We start from the raw sequence: 19,104 nt of genomic DNA on the forward strand, positions 1-19,104 counted from the left end.
GTCACGGTTTCATATTGGAGTAAATACACACTGCACAAGTATTTTCACTTCTTGCTTTTTGTTTCACTTTACCTTTCCTAAGAGATAGTGAAGTAGTTATGAAACCATGCCATAAAAGTAACCAGTTTTATGGTCTTTGTTTGTTCATTTACATTGTTGAAGGCTCAACAAGAGCCAAGATTTGGTGCAAGTTCAGAAAGCTTTGAAATCCCCATTTACACCTGATGTCAACATCCATCTCGGGTGACCTTGGTGATCCAGTAGTCAAAAACGCAAATAATCGTGTTGCACTGGAAGCAAAAGCGAGAGTAGTCTTGTCAGTCTGGAAAACCAGGTAATTCCCTGTGATTTGTTTGGCAGTGTTCGCTTACTGTATGTGTGTACAATATGTGCACATTTGCATAAGCGGCGTCTCTTCTGTGGAATGTGCCGTCTCAATTCTCCTCTGTGTCCAGATGGTCTTCTGTTGGCAGACACACTCATGCCAACAAAGCGCCGCATTGTGCAAACCTCCGTAGAGATGTGTGGCAGTTAACCATTAGAAGTTAGTCAAAAAGGGTGATTATGACTTAAAATTGATATCTAGAGTTCAGAATTCCTTGATATGATCACTGAAAGCCAGTCAGGTGTCTCTAATAGAACTGTGATTTACTGTACATATTTATGTGGAGAACTGGAAAATAAGTGATAAAAATACTGCAACCTGATTGTCTTATTGCTTTTATAAAAATTAACAACAGCAAATGATAAAATACACCCATGTTTAATACATTTTGTTTGTTTTTATTATTACTTAGTAGTAGTAGTATCAATAATCACAATTTTAATGAACAATTATTACACATAACACAAATCACTAAATAATTGCAGGCTGTTTACAGTTGCTGCAGAACAATAATACAGAATTCAATGGATGTGCAGTTATGGGTGTGTGAATACCAAGTCTCATGTGACTCATTTAATCAGATTTCAGAGCCGGAATAGTCTGTTTTTTATTATTGTATAAACCACCTGAGCATCCTTTGAAACATTTTGATTGCTCTTATCTCGCATAACAAAGTGTCCGAAGCGGCGGTCACACATGACAGCTCTGATATGATGAGAGCCTCACGGACAGCTGAGCTTCTTCATCTGAATGTCCATATCTCAAGCTTCCTCATGACGGTGATCAAGCCTGTCAGCTCGTCTCAGTGTGACTGTCAGTGCTCTTCACTCTGCCATGACTGCTCATACTGCAGTACACTGACCACATCAGCACCTTTCATTTGTTTCACCTCTGCTTCCAATTTATTATTACGGCAGTATATACATTTCTAGATCCTTTTTAGATTCCCATTTCCTGTCATTGTTGTAGTGTGCTTGGTTATTGCTGGTTTATTTACAGTGTAAAAAAAAAATGTTTTGTCAGGTATCCTAACAGTAGAACATCTAAATGAACTGATTTTATTCAAGTCAAAAAGATTGATTTATTATTCATGTATTAATATGACTACCAGTAGATTACATCAATTAAAGGAAAGCAAATAATACTCTTTTTATGAAATTATTAAAAAAAAATAAAAATAGTAGTTATTTTCCCCTTATAAAAAAATTTGAGCTTTTAAAAAACAGGTAGACATATCAATATAGATCTATAATATTTGCTATCATGTTGACTACTATGGAGAGATTTAACAGAGATAAATCTTTATAAATAAATAAGCACTGTGTGTATATATCTTTATAATATTATTCTAAAATACTTTGTGGAATGTTGCAGTAAATAAAATTACTGTGCAATGTAGGCATAAATAAATACATTTAGTAAATGCATAAAAACATGCCATGCCCTATTTCTTTATTTGTACTAACTTTTCATTATGCATATTTATTGAATGCAACATCATTTCATGATGTAATATTTATGATATATTGAATCCGCTATATTTTACTTCAAGGCGTGTAGTTTATTTTGTATTTTGTGTGTTTTATTTTTAGGGCTATTTTATGTGATTTTGCATCCATTTTATTTTACATTTTAAATGATTTTATTTTACGTTTCATTGTAGATGTATCTATTGCAACATTCCATGACATAAAAAAAAAAATTAATTCTTTTAATTTAGTCTGTTAAATACCTTTATAGACTATTGTTGGACCTAGAAAATAATAAATATAACATTAATAAAATTATTATTTAAAATAATCAGAATTGTTTTCTACCCATTTCAGCCATATTGGTGCATCCCTTATAAATATAACTTTAATAATATGCTCGATCAACAATATATATATATATATATATATATATATTGCTTTGAATCAAATCTTCATAGGTTTGAAGTCTGGTAGTCTTATATAAGAATAGTAAGTTTGATGAATGTTTTTCTCCTGCTGTGACTCACAGTCAGATGAGTTCAGTCACTGTTTATCATGACGTGTTTTCTCGCAATGTTTGTGGTCTGTTTTTAAAGCATGAAAGAGAGGCTATGTGATCGGAGGAATCCCTAGGGCAGGGTCAGTATTAGGTCATCTCCATCCAGTTACTTTCGGTCATTTCAGGCTCTCAGGAAGAATAAGAATGCAATGTCCTCATCAGTGACTTGTGACACCCCAAATTTTTCCATGTAATACCTTTCGGACAAGAGCATTGTAAACAGTTCGGAGGGGGAAAACTGTTCTCTTCTACTCTTTCAAATGAGACTTTTCTCTTTTTAGTTGACTCTGAGAAGCATTTGTATCCATTTGTCTCGGGTTTACAATATATTCTGTTTTCATCCACATTACTGCTTAATTTAACATTTTATTTAAAGACAATAGCAGATAAAAATGCTTCTCTTATTTCACTCATTCCAGCCCTCCAAAGAGTAATATCCAGTCATTTTAACACTAATTTATAACACTCTTGTTTTATTTTATTGTTTTATTTTTTTCAGTACACTCATTTCAGTCTACATAATTATATCCAATTATTCACTTATTTTACAACACTTATTTTATTTTATTTTATTTTATTTCAGGCCTTATAAGAATAATATCCAATAATTTTTTAACAATTATCTATTTATTTATTTGTTTTCACTTGTTCCAGCCCACATAACAATAATATCCAATCATAATTAACACTTATTTATTACACTGAGTTTATTATATTCCATCTGTTTTATTTTATTTCGTCCCCTGTAAGAATAATATCCAATCATTTTTACACTTATTTAATTTATTGTTATTTATTTATTTATTTATTTTTTATGTTTATGCTGATCATGAAAATGTATAGTTAATTTCTGTTATATGTTTTATAAAGCTTGTTTGAGTTAGTGACAGAAACCAAGGCAGGTGGATCTTGCGATTTGTTGCTGGTAAATAAATAAAGTCCACACTCAGAGCAGAGGGTGCTCTTTTTGATCCATAACAAGCCAGCTAGCTGTTTTCCTACCGACAGAAAAGCAGTGACACCCAGAATGTGTTTACATTCAAATGAAAGTTCTGTTTTCTAGTAACACCTGACGTTAGCAGGAGCATTAACGTTGTTAGTTAAGCCTAAAATGTCTAAATTTAGCCTCTCTTTCTGTCTGTCTCCAGACCACTCCAGCTCCAGTGGCACATTGTCCTTCCAGCCTCTGCGCTCGCAAGGTCCCATCCCCACGGCCCACGTCATGCCATCTCCGTCCAGCTCCAAACTCAGCGCGCCCTCTGCCCCCTCCAGCCCCTGGAGCAGCTGCCAGCTCCCTTCTCCCCTGGACAGCCCCCTGGACATGAAAGACCCCCGGCCGGTGCGCCGCTGGTCCTCCCTCACCCGTCTTACCGGCCAGGAGAAGTCCACCCCTTCCGGGAGACCGTCGTACCGCATGGACCCTCACGGATCCCTGGATCGAGGTGTGCTCTACGGCTACCGACAGGACCCTCTTTATTCAGATGGCTTTCTCTCTGAGAGCCTGCACAAACTCTCCACCAACTCTGACTTTACTAAGTACGACCTGGGCAGCAGTAACAACCTGGGGAAAACAGACTCGTCTTGCTCCTCTCCGCTCAAGCCCAGCACGTTAGACCTCACCTACAGTGCCTTACCGGAGAGCAAGACGCCCACCATGGGCCTGGCCGGGCCCGGGCAGAGAGGTCCCACTCTCAGGCACCAGGCCGTGGGAGGGTCACCCATCCAGCCAGCCGTACGAACTCAGATGTGGCTGAGCGAGCAGATGGAGTACAGGCCGGGACCGGAGGGATGCGGCTCGTGGCAGCAAGAACAGCAGCAGCGAGAGCGACTACGACAGGAAGTGGAACTCCCACAGGTCAGTCTGTAATTGCTTTGACAGGGAATGCAAAGATGGAAAAATGCATGGAGAAATGAAGAAATGTCTTATAAAAGTAGGTTAACAGCGCCCTCTGCTGGAGAGACAGTGGTTGGGTGAATTGTTTTGTTTAAAGCACAAACCACAGAAAAATGTTGCTATGCAAAAATGCTTAATTTATCAGACTGTTTTTTTTTTTTAAATACAGCTTGTGTTTAAGGGATGTTTCAGAATACATCCACACCAGTGTTATTTTAGTATTAATTATATACTATTATACCATTTAATAATTATTACTAAAAAAAAATTTAGTTTTTGTTTTAATTTTAGGTCAGGTTTTATTTTTTGTGATACCTTTGTCATTTTTATCTTTTATTTTTTTGTTATTATAAATTAAATAATATATATAGATATTTAGATTAATATATATCTAAAAAAATAATAATAATTCATCTAATATTTATATTTCAGTGTATTTCAATACGACTTAACCCTCAGTTTGTAAAAATAAACAATTAAACTTACAATAGATGTCAACTGTTGCACGCTGTTTCAAAATATATTGAGAGGACTTAAACAATGTGTGAACATGAGACTAGTGTGAGAAAATTGCTAATGAACCTTGTCCAGGCTAAACAACAACAACACGATATTCTCCTAGTTTGGATAGTAGTAGGCCTCCTAACATTTTCATTAAAATATATATATATAGAGAGAGAGAAAATGTAAACAAATGTTTAATTTAAATATAATTTTTTTAAATATATATATATATATATATATATATATATATATATATATATATATATATATGTATGTGTGTATATATATTATAATTTAAAAAATAATAACTTTTATATTTAAATTAAAATATAAACTTAAAATATAAATTAAATTAAACAAATTTTCTGTATATATACATATATATTGTATATTTTCTGAAAACTCTGTGTTACTTACCAGAATAGAGCCTGGTAGTCGGAGGGGTTGAAGAGTAAGATGGATTCTTGACGTCAAACGATAATAAAAGTCATTTCAGAGACAGAACAAGGTTATGATTGAAATAATGTGCATGGTGGAATCATGCACAATATGACCATGAGTGTGCATTAAGAAAGTAGATTAGATCCATTTTGATTTCAAGTTGATTATGGTCTCCTGTGCCAGGTGTCTATTTTTAGTAAAGAGTGCTTGAGCCTCAAAATGTCTTATTCAGCTCACAAAGAGACACAAAAAACATATTGTTATCAGTGGAAGTGTTTTATTCGCAGCACTTGCTTTCTTTGTCTTATTTCTCAAGTGCCTGCACTACACAGCAATTCCTTCCTTTTATGAGTATAATTATTTCATAAATATATTCACACAGATTTTAACAAGAGCGGTGATTGTATAAATAATATATAAAGAGTACATTGATTATATAACAGGCAAACCGGTACGTATTCTTATTAAAACCTTGACTGTGTCCTTCAGTTTATGAAATACATCTTATTACGAGTGCATATCCACAGCTTTTTTTTTTTTTTTTGCAGGAAAAATACTGATTTTTAAGAATAGCGTCAGTGGTGTGTCGTGACTTCAGTGCTCATCTATATTTTCAGTTTTAATTAATTTGACCATGTACTTGAATCCAAACCTGCTGTTCACAGAAAAAGACTTCATTTTGATCTAAACCCCATTGTTATGGAATTGTGTTGTTGTTTTTGAGCTGTAAGAGGCAGCAACCACTAGAGGGCGCAGTGACACTGGTTTTAAAGCCTCAGTTTTTTTTTTTTTTTTTGGTAATTGAAATGTAGCAGCATTTTTGATCAACTATTAATTTTTTAAAAAATTTATAATGCTTGACTTATTTGTGAGTGATGCAGTGGAAATCAGTTTTTAGCGTTTACCTCACTCCTCCATTAAGCTCTAGCAAAGCGTGTATCATAGGCTAAAGTTGTAATAAGTGATAACTGATATTTTTAACACCAGGCTTTCAAAACGTCCCTACTATCTGATTCAAATGAGTGAAATATGTGCCCTGAGAAATAATAAAAGTCTCTGTGACAGTGAAAAACTAAATAGTTAGGGGAAAAGCCTACATCAGAAAACTAGCCAATCAGAAACATTCTCTGCCTGTCAGTCATTTTGCACAGGTTCGTCCGGTGTGTAGTTGAAGTGAGAAAAAGTTTAGAAATCAGTCTAATGTCATGTAAGGAACCTTAAATTGGTTTTGGAGGTAGAGAAGAGTAGGAGCCTCTGAAACATGCGTCCCTCTTATACCAATAATTCTTATTTCTGGCCATTTTCGGGTCACATGAGCTTGACCAGAATCAGCATGAGCAGTAGAGCCACTACAATTAGCAGGAAGTTGAGCAGCAGGTTTAGTCCTCGGTTATTGATCAGATCCATAGTGATGGGATGGAGATTTCCTGGGCTGTTCAGCTGTGTCGAAGTGTATCCCGAGCGTGTTTGGCCCCAAGTGGAGGTTCTTCCTGTTTGCCGTTGAAAAGGAGGATGAGCAGGTTACATCACGCTGGTCTCTCACATGCCGTGGAAAGAGCTAAACATGATTGACAGACTGAGATGAGCTTTTCTGATAAGACAGAGTCATATAAACAGACAATAACTGAATTAGTACAGTGGGAGTATCAGTCAAAAACTGAAACGGCACACTTTTTATTGCACACAAGTGATCATGTAATGTTTTTATTGAGCAAGTGTTTTTCAGTTTGGCACAGCGTGTGACAGAAGACCTGGCTCAGTCAAAATCTTCCAAGCCTGCAGGTGACATGCAGTGATGGGATAGTGACAGACACATGGAGAGACACTTGCATGCATCATAAGTTCACAGTGAAGATCTGTTTTAGTTGCACGCTGATTTAACTCATTTCTAATCCACTGTGCTGTTAAATCGATTGTACACTGTTGTCCAGAAGTTTGGGGTCAGTAAGATTAAAAGCTTCTTATGATCACCAAAGCTGCATTTATTTGATCAAAAATACCGTAAGAACAGTAATAATGGGAAATAGTATTATAATTAAAAATAACAGTTTTCTATGTTAATATAATTTATTAATAATGTATTTGATTATTTATTTTCAGCATCATTACTCCAGTCTTCAGTGTCACATGATCCTTCTAATATGCTGATTTGCTGCTCAAGAAACATTAATATTATCAATGTTCAAAATTTGTGCTGCTTTATATTTTTTATGGAAACTGCAATACATTTTTCTCAGTTCTTAGTTTTTTGACAAATTGATCATTTTAAGAACAGCTTTTTTCTAACATTCGAAATGTCTTTACTGTCACTTTTGATCAATTTATTGCATCTATGCTGAACAGATGTTTTCATTTCTTTAAAAAAAATCGAAACAGAACTTACTGACCTCAGACTTTTTTCAGTTTTACATTTAATATGTGTTTAATTATGCTCAGTATTTATATTCATTACTTTATTAATTTTGCCTCATCCGCTGTCTTGGATTTACTTTCAAAATGGCACAGTTCATAATTTAATAAGGCTTTTCTGCTAAGGATGCATGTGATGCTGCCTTAGCATTTGGCCCAAATTAAATTAAATCATGTAATTCAATCGTGTGAGACATTATCAAATATATTGGCATTTTAATCATCCGATTAGTTATTGATGTTGGCAACATCCACTAAAAACCCATGTTTAACCACTAGTTTATATCAGTATTGCCTTTTTTGTTTTACTCTGAATGTGCTATTTACAAACAAAATATTTAGACACAAATCATGCAACTACTCAAAATAATAAATAGCCCCGCCTATCCCACCCCTCAATACGATTGGCCCCTATGTATAGTCCTTCGTCCTCATTGGATAGAGGGAAACCTGTGGCCCCACCCGCTCACATCAGCAAGACAATGATGTAGATGAGCAGCAGGCAGATGAGGATGAGGCAGAAGTTGACGAAGAGCTCCTGCATGTTTTGCTTGGCCTGCTGGGGAACCTCCATGGTGGACGCCCGCCGAATGGCTGCCCGCGTGATGTGCTGCACCTTATCCATGCTGAGGCGGAGTGGGTGGGACGGATTAGTGCAGAGAGAGGGGAGAGGTGCGGAGGACAGAGGAGGAAGGACGGCAGTAGCGCGAGGTGGTACGGAGAGCCGTGTGAGGAGGAAGCAGTGCTGGTTGTTGTGGTGATGGACAAGGTGATCCGGTTGGCTGAGGGAAAGGAGCAGGAGATGAAAGAGTGAATGTGCATGCAGATTCACACGTGTCATGCAGGTTTGGTAGATGTATCAGAAGATTTTGACACTATATAGTGTCCTTAAAGTGATAGTTCGTCCAAAAATGAATAATCTATCATCATTTATTTACTCACCTTCATGTCGTTCCAAACACAAGAGAAGATATTTTGAAGAACATCGGGGTCCAAATAACATGGACCTCCGAATATCTTATTTTGTGTTCTGTGGAACTGATTACATGTAATCTGAATTTCGAAAAATCAAATTCAAAAGTAATCTAAAAGTAATCTGATTGTATTACCTAAAATGTGTAATGTAATGGATTACGTTACTAACTACAATTTTTGTCATGTAATTTGGAATCAGTAACAGATTACAATTTGTAAGTAATTGTAAAAAGTAACCCAGCTCTCATTTGCTTTTTTGGTTGAACTATCACTTTAAAGGTCATTTCACATGATTAGCATTATAGAAATGTGAAAGGCCACTTGGACCTTAGCAAGTAATGTAGCAAGAAATTGTCAGGTTTATACAGTGTGAAAAAATAGGATTGTTTCAATACACCACAAAAAGATTCACAAAATTTTAGGTAAAGAATGATGGTACTTTGACTACAAAGAAATAGACTGAATTATGGTGCATCTCTTCATAAATTTTAAACTATAAGTTGATAAAAGGTTTATAAACATTAGTTTTAATCATTGCTTGTTGTATGGTACTGAGACAAAATTGTTGTATACACTATTATTCAAAGCTTTGGGGTCAGTAGAATTTGTTTAATGAAAGAAGTCTCTTATGCTTAACAAGTCTGAATTTGGTGAATATTAAAAATACAGTAAAAGCAATAATATTGTGACGTTACAATTTAAAATTTGAATTACAAAATTACATTTCTGTTTTAATGCATTTTAAAATATAATTTATTATCAATGTTGAAAACAGTTGTGCTGCTTAATATTTTTGTATTTATTTCAGCATCCTTTGATGAATAGAAAGTTCAAATGAACAGCATTTATTTGAAATAAAAATCTTTTATAACATTATAAATGTCTTCATGGTCTCTTTATTTGATTTATTTCAACGTAATGCATTTTTGCTGAATAAAGCAATACATTTCTTAAAAAAAAAAATCTTATTGACCCTGAATATTTGAACAATAGTGTACAATGTGAGACTTTTCCATTGATCATCAGCTGTGCTTTAAAAGGTCGGTGGTCAAAGTTGAAGTAGTTTGAATGGCGCACACTGTCACTGTCTCTTTATAGCATTTAATGCATTTGCCAACTCTGATGCAAGTCAAATGAAATTGCTTTTAGCCTAAATAGTTCAGTTTCAGATGTGTCACCTAAAAGAAAGGTGCTTGACAGATTCCCAAAATTAAAACCCCAGGGGTCTCGGTTCCACTGGGTTCTTCTTTCAGAGTGGATTTTGCAGTCTTACTCTTGCTTAGATGCACTTGTACAAAGCCTTGGTCTATCATACTTTGAGTGCAAGGTCATTAACCTATTATTATGGAACGCTTGTGAGATGAGACTTCAGCAGCACATATTGTGTCTTTATATAACCGTCTTTGCAGTGTAGGAGTGAGCTTATTTCTTTTCAGAAGCCTTTTTCTGGCTTCAGAAAGACGTTTTATATTGGTGATTTTACATGTGTACAAAACAACCTAAATCAGGATTTAGCACTTCGCCTCCAGAAAGATTAGATGAAGCCCTGTTTTCGCTGAAAGATAAAGTGGCCTTGATTATAAATCTTTGCGTATTAGCGGAGCTCTCGTCCTAGACGAGCTTATCTTGCTCTTTCAGACTCTGCTGCTCATTCCTGTCTCCTCGAATCTGTAGGGAGTTCTGTCTCACGGATGCATTCGGCAGCATCGTGGACGCTGAAGCACCTGTGGCCTGTGTTCTCATTGGCCGCTGTGTTGCATTATCTGCTTCACCCGCAGTAAGGTTATTCTTAGGAATGACCTTTGGCGGTCGCAATATTCCATTGAAACCGTGGCCAGGACTTACCCAGAATCCCTCTGGAGCCAGACTCTATTTTACCACGTACAACTTATCGCCAAGAGAGTAATGAAGGCCTGGGATGATGTTGTTGTTGGATATGTAGGCTGTGACTACTTTAGCCTAATGGGAAATAGGCTGTGTAGGATTGGTTGTTTTGGTAGTGGCTTGTCTTGATCGTGCTTGACAGAAACCTGTTCCTTTGCAATGGCTTGTAAAGACATAAAACAGGCCTTTAATGGCGTGCATGGTATGTTCAACAATTTAAGCATTTCCACAATTTATGTTGTTAAATATGAAGGCTTTGGCAGTGGCTTCCTGTCAGGAAAATGATGTACTTCTTGTTTTTGTCTGTTCCACTTTAAATTAGGGATGGGTCACTGTTGTTAACTACATATATTAGTCAGGTTGACTAGTTTTGGATTTACATTTTTTTTCTTTTCATATTTTTAGCAGCTACTTCAATTGACTGATAAAATCCTAAATGGCCATGGAAAATAAAGTGATGGCAATTTGTATAGTCAATATTTGTCTTTTTTTCTCTCTCTTCTGAATATGGGTGGGTGACATGACCAAAGTCTTATATCACGATATGAGTAATTTTATTTCACGGTAATGATAAATATCACAATATAGGTATTTTTGCTTTAAATAAGGTCTTTATGATATACCATAGAAATTTCAGAATTCTTGTCACCAGTGTCAATATCACAAAAAAGTAATAGTAGCCTAAAGTAAACAACAAAATGAAAAACAAAAACTCAAGCTCATTGAAGACAAGTAAACAGTCAGCGATCAAATAAGAATTAGATAAATAAGAAATGCTACATACATTGTGTTATGTATAATCAAATGTATAAAAACTGCATATTCTTCACTGTGTAAATTAAATATATATTTATTTTTATTAAAGTTACAAAAGTGATTCAGTCGAGAGCAGTGAGAGATTTTCTCTTTTGTTTTTTGATTAAAATAAATAACAGATATGCAGACTGCTGTCACTTTAAGAGCTGCCCTTATCCAAAATACTGTTACACGTGTTTTCTTTTTACACGTGTTTTATGGTCCAAAATCTCTACCGTCTATTAATCATGTCTACCGGTATCGGCCACCCCTAGTTCTAAGATATTTATTTTACTAGAAATTACTTTGTAACTTTTTTGTGATCTTTATGCAATGATTTTTAAAAATCCTCATCACAGACAACTGGAAAAATCATGAATCATAGCAATTTATTGGCCAGAAAGTTTGGGAAGCCTGTATATAGAGCTTCTTTAGGACTGGTCAACTAGTTGTTCAACCAACCCACCAACAAGACACTATTTAAAATATGTGATTTTGGACATCCCTACTAGAGTTGGCCATTTTTGTTGAGTGATTGAAGGAAAAACACCTGAAAAGTCTTAGGAAAATGGTTTGTTTGAAATGTTAATAATTGGATGGTTTGCATTGTGTATTTTACTCAGCAGTCTTAAGAGTCTTATCTCAACTTGGAAAGCCATGTTTTCAATGTTTTTTCAGCAGAATGATTGAAGCTAATCTACAGAAAAGTACAACCTACACTTCCCCGCCGCTTGCTTTCATAGCGATTCTTGCGTCCAGCTGACCGGTGTCACTGAACAAAGACGTTAAGTGTACGAGTGACTGACAGTGAAGCCTGGAGTCCACGCAGACCGCACGTGACACAGCTGCTGGTGACGACAGGCTTTGGAGAGATGTTTGTCAACACCACAGGGCACCAGCATTCCAGCACCCTAGTTAGCTAGTCAGGAGTCATGTCCGCCTTCACTGCTGGGAATGATAAGATCATTAACAATCTTCTTAGGAGGGTTTTGAGCAGGTCACATGTTTAAGAGACCCTTCCTCGTATGGCTATTCTGAGCAGATTTCTATCATTTCTCTCAAGCCAGACTTTGTCAGAAAGACGTCAACTTGTCTGCACTGAAATGCAGAGAGAGAGCCAAGAAAGTTGTGAAAAAAATAAAACAAGCGGAGCAAAAATAAGATGGAATCGCACCGAAGAAGGAAATCATCTGAAAGGCTGGCCCGGAGATTTCCCAAGCCTGTGCATGTTTATGTGCATATTTTTTACTCTCTGCTGTACAAATAAGTTGACGTGAGACAGAGCGAGTGCACTCAGTTGGCCTCAATACTGAACTTTCCATGATGGCATTGTGGAGCAATGCAGTGGGGGATTTTTGTGGCTTGGTGACGCCTCTGAGGGCATGACTCTTAACAGGTAGGACAGTGCCTGTTGAACTGGCTTTAGGACAGACATTTTTGACCATGCAGATAGAGTCACATATTGATATTTCATTGTATTACTTAGACGCTTCAGATCTTTTAGATATAGTATTGATATAATTTCTTACAGTTCAGTTACCGAAGAAGTGGAAACTCTGAAACTAGTGTTTTGGAGATGCAAAAGTGAAGCAAATCAGTTTAAAAGTAATTTTTCATTCTTAAAAATGTTTCATTCGCAGTACAGTTATGAAAAAACTTTCAACTTAGAAACTTAAGTTCATTTGCAGCCTTAAACTTTTATAGTTTATATAATTAAGTTGGTTGTGCAAGTCATTTTAACTTAAATTACATTAAACTGACTTTAAATAATCAAGTTGAATTTCATATAACTTATTTTAAAAAGGTAAAATTGCTCAACTTATTTTGATGAGTTAATGTAAAAACATAAGTTGCCATGACTTACCGATCATATCATTTTTACTCTATACTGTATAGTGTAAAAAATGTCTGTATATAGATATATATCATCATTTCTTTCATGCATCTTTATTGCTTCGACATTTGCCTCAGTCTTACGTGAAAGCCAACACAATTGGATGTGTGCAACCTGTGGTGTGGTTCCTGCTTTAACGGTCTTCTGTATGCAGTTAACCTTTCCTCCTCTGCAGGGCCGCAGTGAATGCAGCGAGCTCATTTGTGCTGAAATGAAGGGCTGTCAGAGTTCCCAGCGGAGTGCAAAAGTGGGGTGCTGTGAATGGGTCGGAGTCAGTGTAGGTCACGTCTTTTGTGTCGGGAGACATTTGTGTCGGGAGAAGAATGAGTCTGGCTCGCTGTTTATCGTGAGCACACAGAGCGGCGCTTACAAAGACCAGCGGACAGACCCAAACATCAAAACTCTGATTAATCTCTGACTCTGTGCATTTGGACACGTCGTCCACTGCTGTGTAAAGTTATGAATATAAAACACAAAGGCTACCTGTTGAGTAACCTTCTGATTATTTATCACAAAAATATATCAACAGCATTGTTGCTTGTGGAAATGCATATGCACGGAGCGTTCAATGGTAAATAGCCTCGTCAGCTAATTAATATTAAGAATTTACTCTATGACTCCATTCTCTTTTTTTTCCACAGCTGCATTTTTAGAAGTCAAATTGTTTTTTACTTGACACGGCATCCTAAAAATGCTATGTTTATGAAGAGATGCTCATCAAACGGCACTAGACACAATAGTCAAATGTGGTAACTGTCAAGGATAAAATCTAGATAAACTGATCTTTGACAACTAGACAACCATTGTGGGCCATTCTGAAACTGATATACAAGAAAATGTTACCTACCTAAATCTGTAGATGGAGAGTTTTGGGGTTCAATCCTGTTGCTCTGGTTTTAGAGGAAAGGAGGGTCTGTGGCAGCAAAGTGGAGTTCGAAAGTTTATGGCAGAAAAAGTGGAGGGGTGGAGTAGAGGAGGAGAGAGAAAAGAAAAGAGATGCGTAGGAGGGGTCTGAGCTCTCGCTTTCTTTCTCTCATTTTTTATTTGGAAGCAGATTTACGAGGCTTTATCCTTACATAAGTGCAGCATACCAAAATGAGGTTTTCATGGACAGTATTTATACGATTATTTATTCATTTATGTATTTATCAAATCTTAAATTGGAAGCAAAATTAAAATAAATGTATCCAGGTTTAAAATAATATATTAAATTTATATATACAGTATACAGATATATATGAAATGTGTATATTTATTAGTTGATTATTATTTATTAGTTTATTTTTATTATATTTGTTTTGTTTGTAAGATTTTACATTGAGGGTAAATGAAGGTCTAAACTAAATTAAAAAAAATTAAATAAACTTATTTAATGTATATATGGATTAATTTTATTTACTATAATCCTACTTACATTTGAATAGACATGAATTAAGTTTGCATGTATAAAAATTTATAAAATTAACTTTCCCCTGAGAAAATCATCTTTTAATCTTTTTTTTTTTTTTAATCGTTTTTTAACTTTTTTTGTCATGTGCATCTCTTACAGGTATATTATGGGCCTTGCCTAAATTTATTGTCACGTGATAAAAATTGTGCATTTATATTAAGGTAGTGACAAATTTTGCTAAGCTTTTCCCTGCTGCATGTGCCAAGTAGGCTCACAAGAATCTAAACAAGCAAAACAGAAATATTTGCAAACAATATTTGTGCATAATATATTGTTTTTCTTGCATTTGCATGCGTTTCTCCATTACTGAACCGTTCAGCCCTGGTTGAATTTACTCTGTAACTGTATCCGGCAGCTCTGAGTCTCACTGGTGGATTAATACAAATATTCTCTTGATGTTGCAGCCAGAACAGCATGTGCTAAATGACCGGTTCTATTGAGAAGATGATACCTATGTCCTAATAGACTATAATCATCTTCAACCTGTGGTTTAAGAGCATCCTCAGGGGGCTCTGGGAACTTTCTTGCATATTTGAGCTTTTTTTCCTCATTGTTTGAGTTCTATTTTGAGATGAAAACATCCCGAGTTCTCTTCCTTATAAGGAGCTCTGTTCACTAGTCAGGGAAGCTCTAAAAGCTTGAAGAGGACATGAGGAATGGAGAGGACATTATGATGGCATCTGATTTCAACGAAGCCTCCAGCCAATGCCAAACTGTTTTTGGCTAAGTCTGGATGACCGACACTTGACCAAAACCATGCCAGTGTCTAAAAAGATTTTAAAATGCACACTAGATGCCAAAGTTTGAGGGTTGTGTTGTTTTAAAAAATTATGTCCATAATTCAGCTTCAGACTTTTTGAAAAGGTTTTGCTAGTGAACACAACAGTTGTGAGTCGAATCAAGCATAAACCAATTATTTTAAGCAACTCCTTCATCTCATAGTTCCTCAGATCTTTCTGAATGTGCATTAGTTAGCGTGTTAGTTCTTCTCACTACCATAATCCCAATGCAACAGGACATTGTGTGTGCCGTTCGGCTCGGTAGACATGCTGTTCTTTTTGGAAGAGCTCATTAAAATGGAGGAGGTCAGTCCTATCTGGTGACCTTGTCCACCGTACCTCATTTACAGAGTGTTTATGGCGTGTAAATGCCTGGTTGCCATGTGCATGCATACACATTGTTCATTCGCCTGTGCCATGCCCTCTGGCCAGTGCTGGAAAGTTTGCTCGTTAGGTGTTATACATCCATGTCTCACCTCATCGTTCAGCTTAGCTCACTCGATCCCCGGATCCAGCAGCTGTCATCAGAACACACAAACAGAGGTGCCTTTGGGTTATGACAGAGAGTGTGTGTATACAGTGACCCTCAAAAGGTATTTGGACACTCGAGTGACACTTAACATGTCTGAATGTCATTTCATTAAGTGGCATCTGTAAACAAATGCTGCTTGAGATTTTCTCCGAATTAACGTTCTAAATTGCTATTTAATAGCAAGTGCTTTTAACCAACTGGAGCCACAGTGATTTTAAGTGGATGTATGAAGTCATTCCTCCTCAAATTCACACAGGTGTTGAAGTGTCCAAATAGGTTGTGTTTGGTTTTCTTTTTGTGTTTTTTTTTTTTTATAATTTAATTATAATTTAAAACCTAAAACATCTTCTTTTTTTATTCTTAAGTGTCTTTCTTTCAAATAAACATCACTTGGCTTGATATTGTGTTACTAAATCTAATCTACAGTATGTATATGCAATAAAGTTTTTAAGCATTGCTTAAGTGACCAAATTGTATTATTATTATTATTTTGAACAATGCACAAAGAAAAAGTGTTGTAAGAATGAAATTTCAAAAAGAAACAACAAGTAACACTGAATCAAACATAACATTTTGAAGTAGAAAAGCTAAAATAGTATTTTATTGTAAAATACTCCAATAATATTTGTTATATTTAAAACTTTAAAATATTTAAAACCCTGGACCACAAAACCAGTCTTAAGTCGCTGGGGTATATTTGTAGCAATAGCCAAAAATACAATGTATGGGTCAAAATGATCCATTTTTCTTTTATGCCAAAAATCATTAGGATATTAAGTAAAGATCATGTTCCATGAAGATATTTTGTAAATTTCTTTCCGTAAATATATCAAAACTTCATTTTTGATTAGTAATATGCATTGCTAAGAACTTAATTTGGACAACTTTAAAGGCGTTTTTCTCAATATTTAGATTTTTTTTGCACCCGCAGATTCCAGATTTTGAAAAATTGACACATAAGTTTTGTGGTCCAGGGTCACATATTTGAAACTTTAATCCAACCTACCCATTATAAATATTTTGCTTAAAAAGTGTACTTGTGCAGTTTTTCTTTCAAATAAATATTGTTATTATGCAATAATAGTTTCGTTGCTCAATTGAATGCAGTGACATTCATACAATATATATAAGGTGTGCTTCTTGTGTTTTCTTTCAAATAAATATCAGTTTGTTTAATACTTTGTTTCTTAATCTAATGTAAAGACATTTTTAAGCATAGCTTAATTGTCTAAATAATTTTTGGGACACGGTATGTTAAATTTTATGTATTTGCGCTGTTTTAATGTAGTGAGAATAGCTTTGAGCAAATCCGATATCACCTACCTTTGCTTAATACCGAAAGGTGATTCTTATATAACACACTGCTGAACTCCCCGCTGCATTACAAATGGCCACAGCACTGCCTTTATTGGCAATTCTGAGTACCGCCACCTCGAAAGGAGCCAGCGTGTCTCCCTTGTGTTGTCCCAGAATGCCAAGAGGTTGATGGACGGCTGTCTGGAGGGCCTTGGAGAAAGCGCAGTGGCAGGATGTGATAGAGTTCAGGGAATTGGCACCAGATTAGCGGTGCAATGTGACAGAGTGAAACTGTTCAAGTGCTGTAGCCGAAAGGCATCAGACCTTTCCTGTGCTCTTTGCTGCATTTGAGAGAGTGGATCTGACTTTTCTACTGTTCACCAAGGGCATCCGTCCTCTGTGGAAGAATCCCTCTTTCTAATGGCTACCAGACTAAGCTACATTTTTAGAAAGTCATTTTTACATCTGAAATCAGTGAAATCACCTCTTGAACTCAATTTTTGCTTAGAGGATTTTATATGCTGTTCCTAAACACCATCAAGTAACTTTACATTAACAGATTTGCATTTAATTGTTTTATTTAATATTTAATATTATATTTATTAGGAATACACATCTATCATCCATCAGATTCAACCAGTATTAGATATTTAATTGCTTATTTCTGCCTGTTTTTATATTCAGATTATCTTTTATTGTTTGATTAATCATTTGTAGTGTTTTGATGCCTTGCAATTTGATTTGTGTTTGTTTTATCTAATAATTTTATTTTATATATATATTTTGATCCCCTGCTGATTTTGTACATTTTCCCACTGACAAAGAAATGATCATAATAGTATTTTAATGGTAGGTTTATTTGAACAGAGAAAGACAGAATAACAAAAAGATCCAGAAAAACAAATGTAAAAAAAGTTAGAAATTGTATTGTATTTTAATGAGTGAAATAAGTATTTGACCCCTTCACAAAACATGACTTAGTACTTGGTGGCAAAACCCTTGTTGGCAATCACAGAGGTCAGACGTTTCTTGTAGTTGGCCACCAGGTTTGCACACATCTCAGGAGGGATTCACATCCCACTCCTCTTTGCAGATCCTCTCCAAGTCATTAACCTTCAGCTCCCTCCACAGATTTTCTATGGGATTAAGATAGATACAGTATATATATATATATATATACACTGTATATATCACTATTAACCATAACAGCAATATAATTATCAGCTTATCGCAATTGAAGTTTCAATATATGTGCATCTCTTCCTGGAAAACTGATCAAACATATTTATTTGTCCTGCCCTTTATTGTGTCCTGCCCAAACTACTTGTTTAAATAGGAAATGTGATGTCAAGTGATTTATTGTGGTGTTTAATGTGGATTTTGTTCATGTGGTAGTGGTTAATAATAGAATATGCGGAGGAGGCTTCTCCATTCTCAAATGAAGACCTATTCAAAGTTGTTGACTCTAGGCGAACGAGGACCAAAGGGAGTATAAAATTAAAGATGCAGCATTTTGCATTTTCTGGCCTCAGTCTACTGTAATGAATGAGGTTCCTTCCTCAAGCAGCTGTTCCTGTCTTAGACTATTTAAATGGCCGCGTGGAGGGAGACAAACAGTGCCGTCAGGAGCTTTGAGAAGCAGGTGGAGGAATAAGTTTAGACAAACCCCTGACTCATAAAGCTTTTAGTTTATGTAACAGCATAAAATTTGGTAAACATAGACGTTTATTCCCGTTAGGTGCCCACTTGCCAAGAGGACAGGCGCTCTTATCTGCTATGATGCAAGTTTTGTAACTTGTTTAGTTATTGGTAAGTAATATTTGTCAAAGAAACAC

The 19,104-nt window shown here is 35.7% G+C and overlaps 2 protein-coding genes across 2 annotated transcripts in view; one reads left to right on the forward strand and one right to left on the reverse strand.

Moving 5' to 3' along the window:
* The window catches only part of cep85l (centrosomal protein 85, like), a 65,428-nt gene that overhangs the window by 23,454 nt on the left and 22,870 nt on the right, over positions 1–19,104 (forward strand). Inside the window, 1 exon segment of the mRNA XM_058755112.1 lies at positions 3,565–4,271. Within this exon segment, the coding sequence (XP_058611095.1) occupies positions 3,565–4,271 (707 nt within the window).
* On the reverse strand, positions 5,513–14,251 carry pln (phospholamban). The gene is made up of 3 exons (XM_058755116.1): positions 14,060–14,251; positions 8,135–8,446; positions 5,513–6,813 (listed from the first exon to the last, which is right to left on the reverse strand). Exons 2-3 carry the CDS (start codon positions 8,287–8,289, stop codon positions 6,795–6,797), a joined length of 174 nt encoding a protein of 57 aa, XP_058611099.1. The 5' UTR covers positions 8,290–8,446; positions 14,060–14,251; the 3' UTR covers positions 5,513–6,794.

This window comes from Onychostoma macrolepis, chromosome 20, assembly GCF_012432095.1.
Source record: "Onychostoma macrolepis isolate SWU-2019 chromosome 20, ASM1243209v1, whole genome shotgun sequence".
Lineage (NCBI taxonomy): Eukaryota > Metazoa > Chordata > Actinopteri > Cypriniformes > Cyprinidae > Onychostoma > Onychostoma macrolepis.

Bases quoted from the DNA above. Each gene is read 5' to 3' on its own strand.
- pln (XM_058755116.1), bottom strand. From the start codon at position 8,289: ATGGATAAGGTGCAGCACATCACGCGGGCAGCCATTCGGCGGGCGTCC.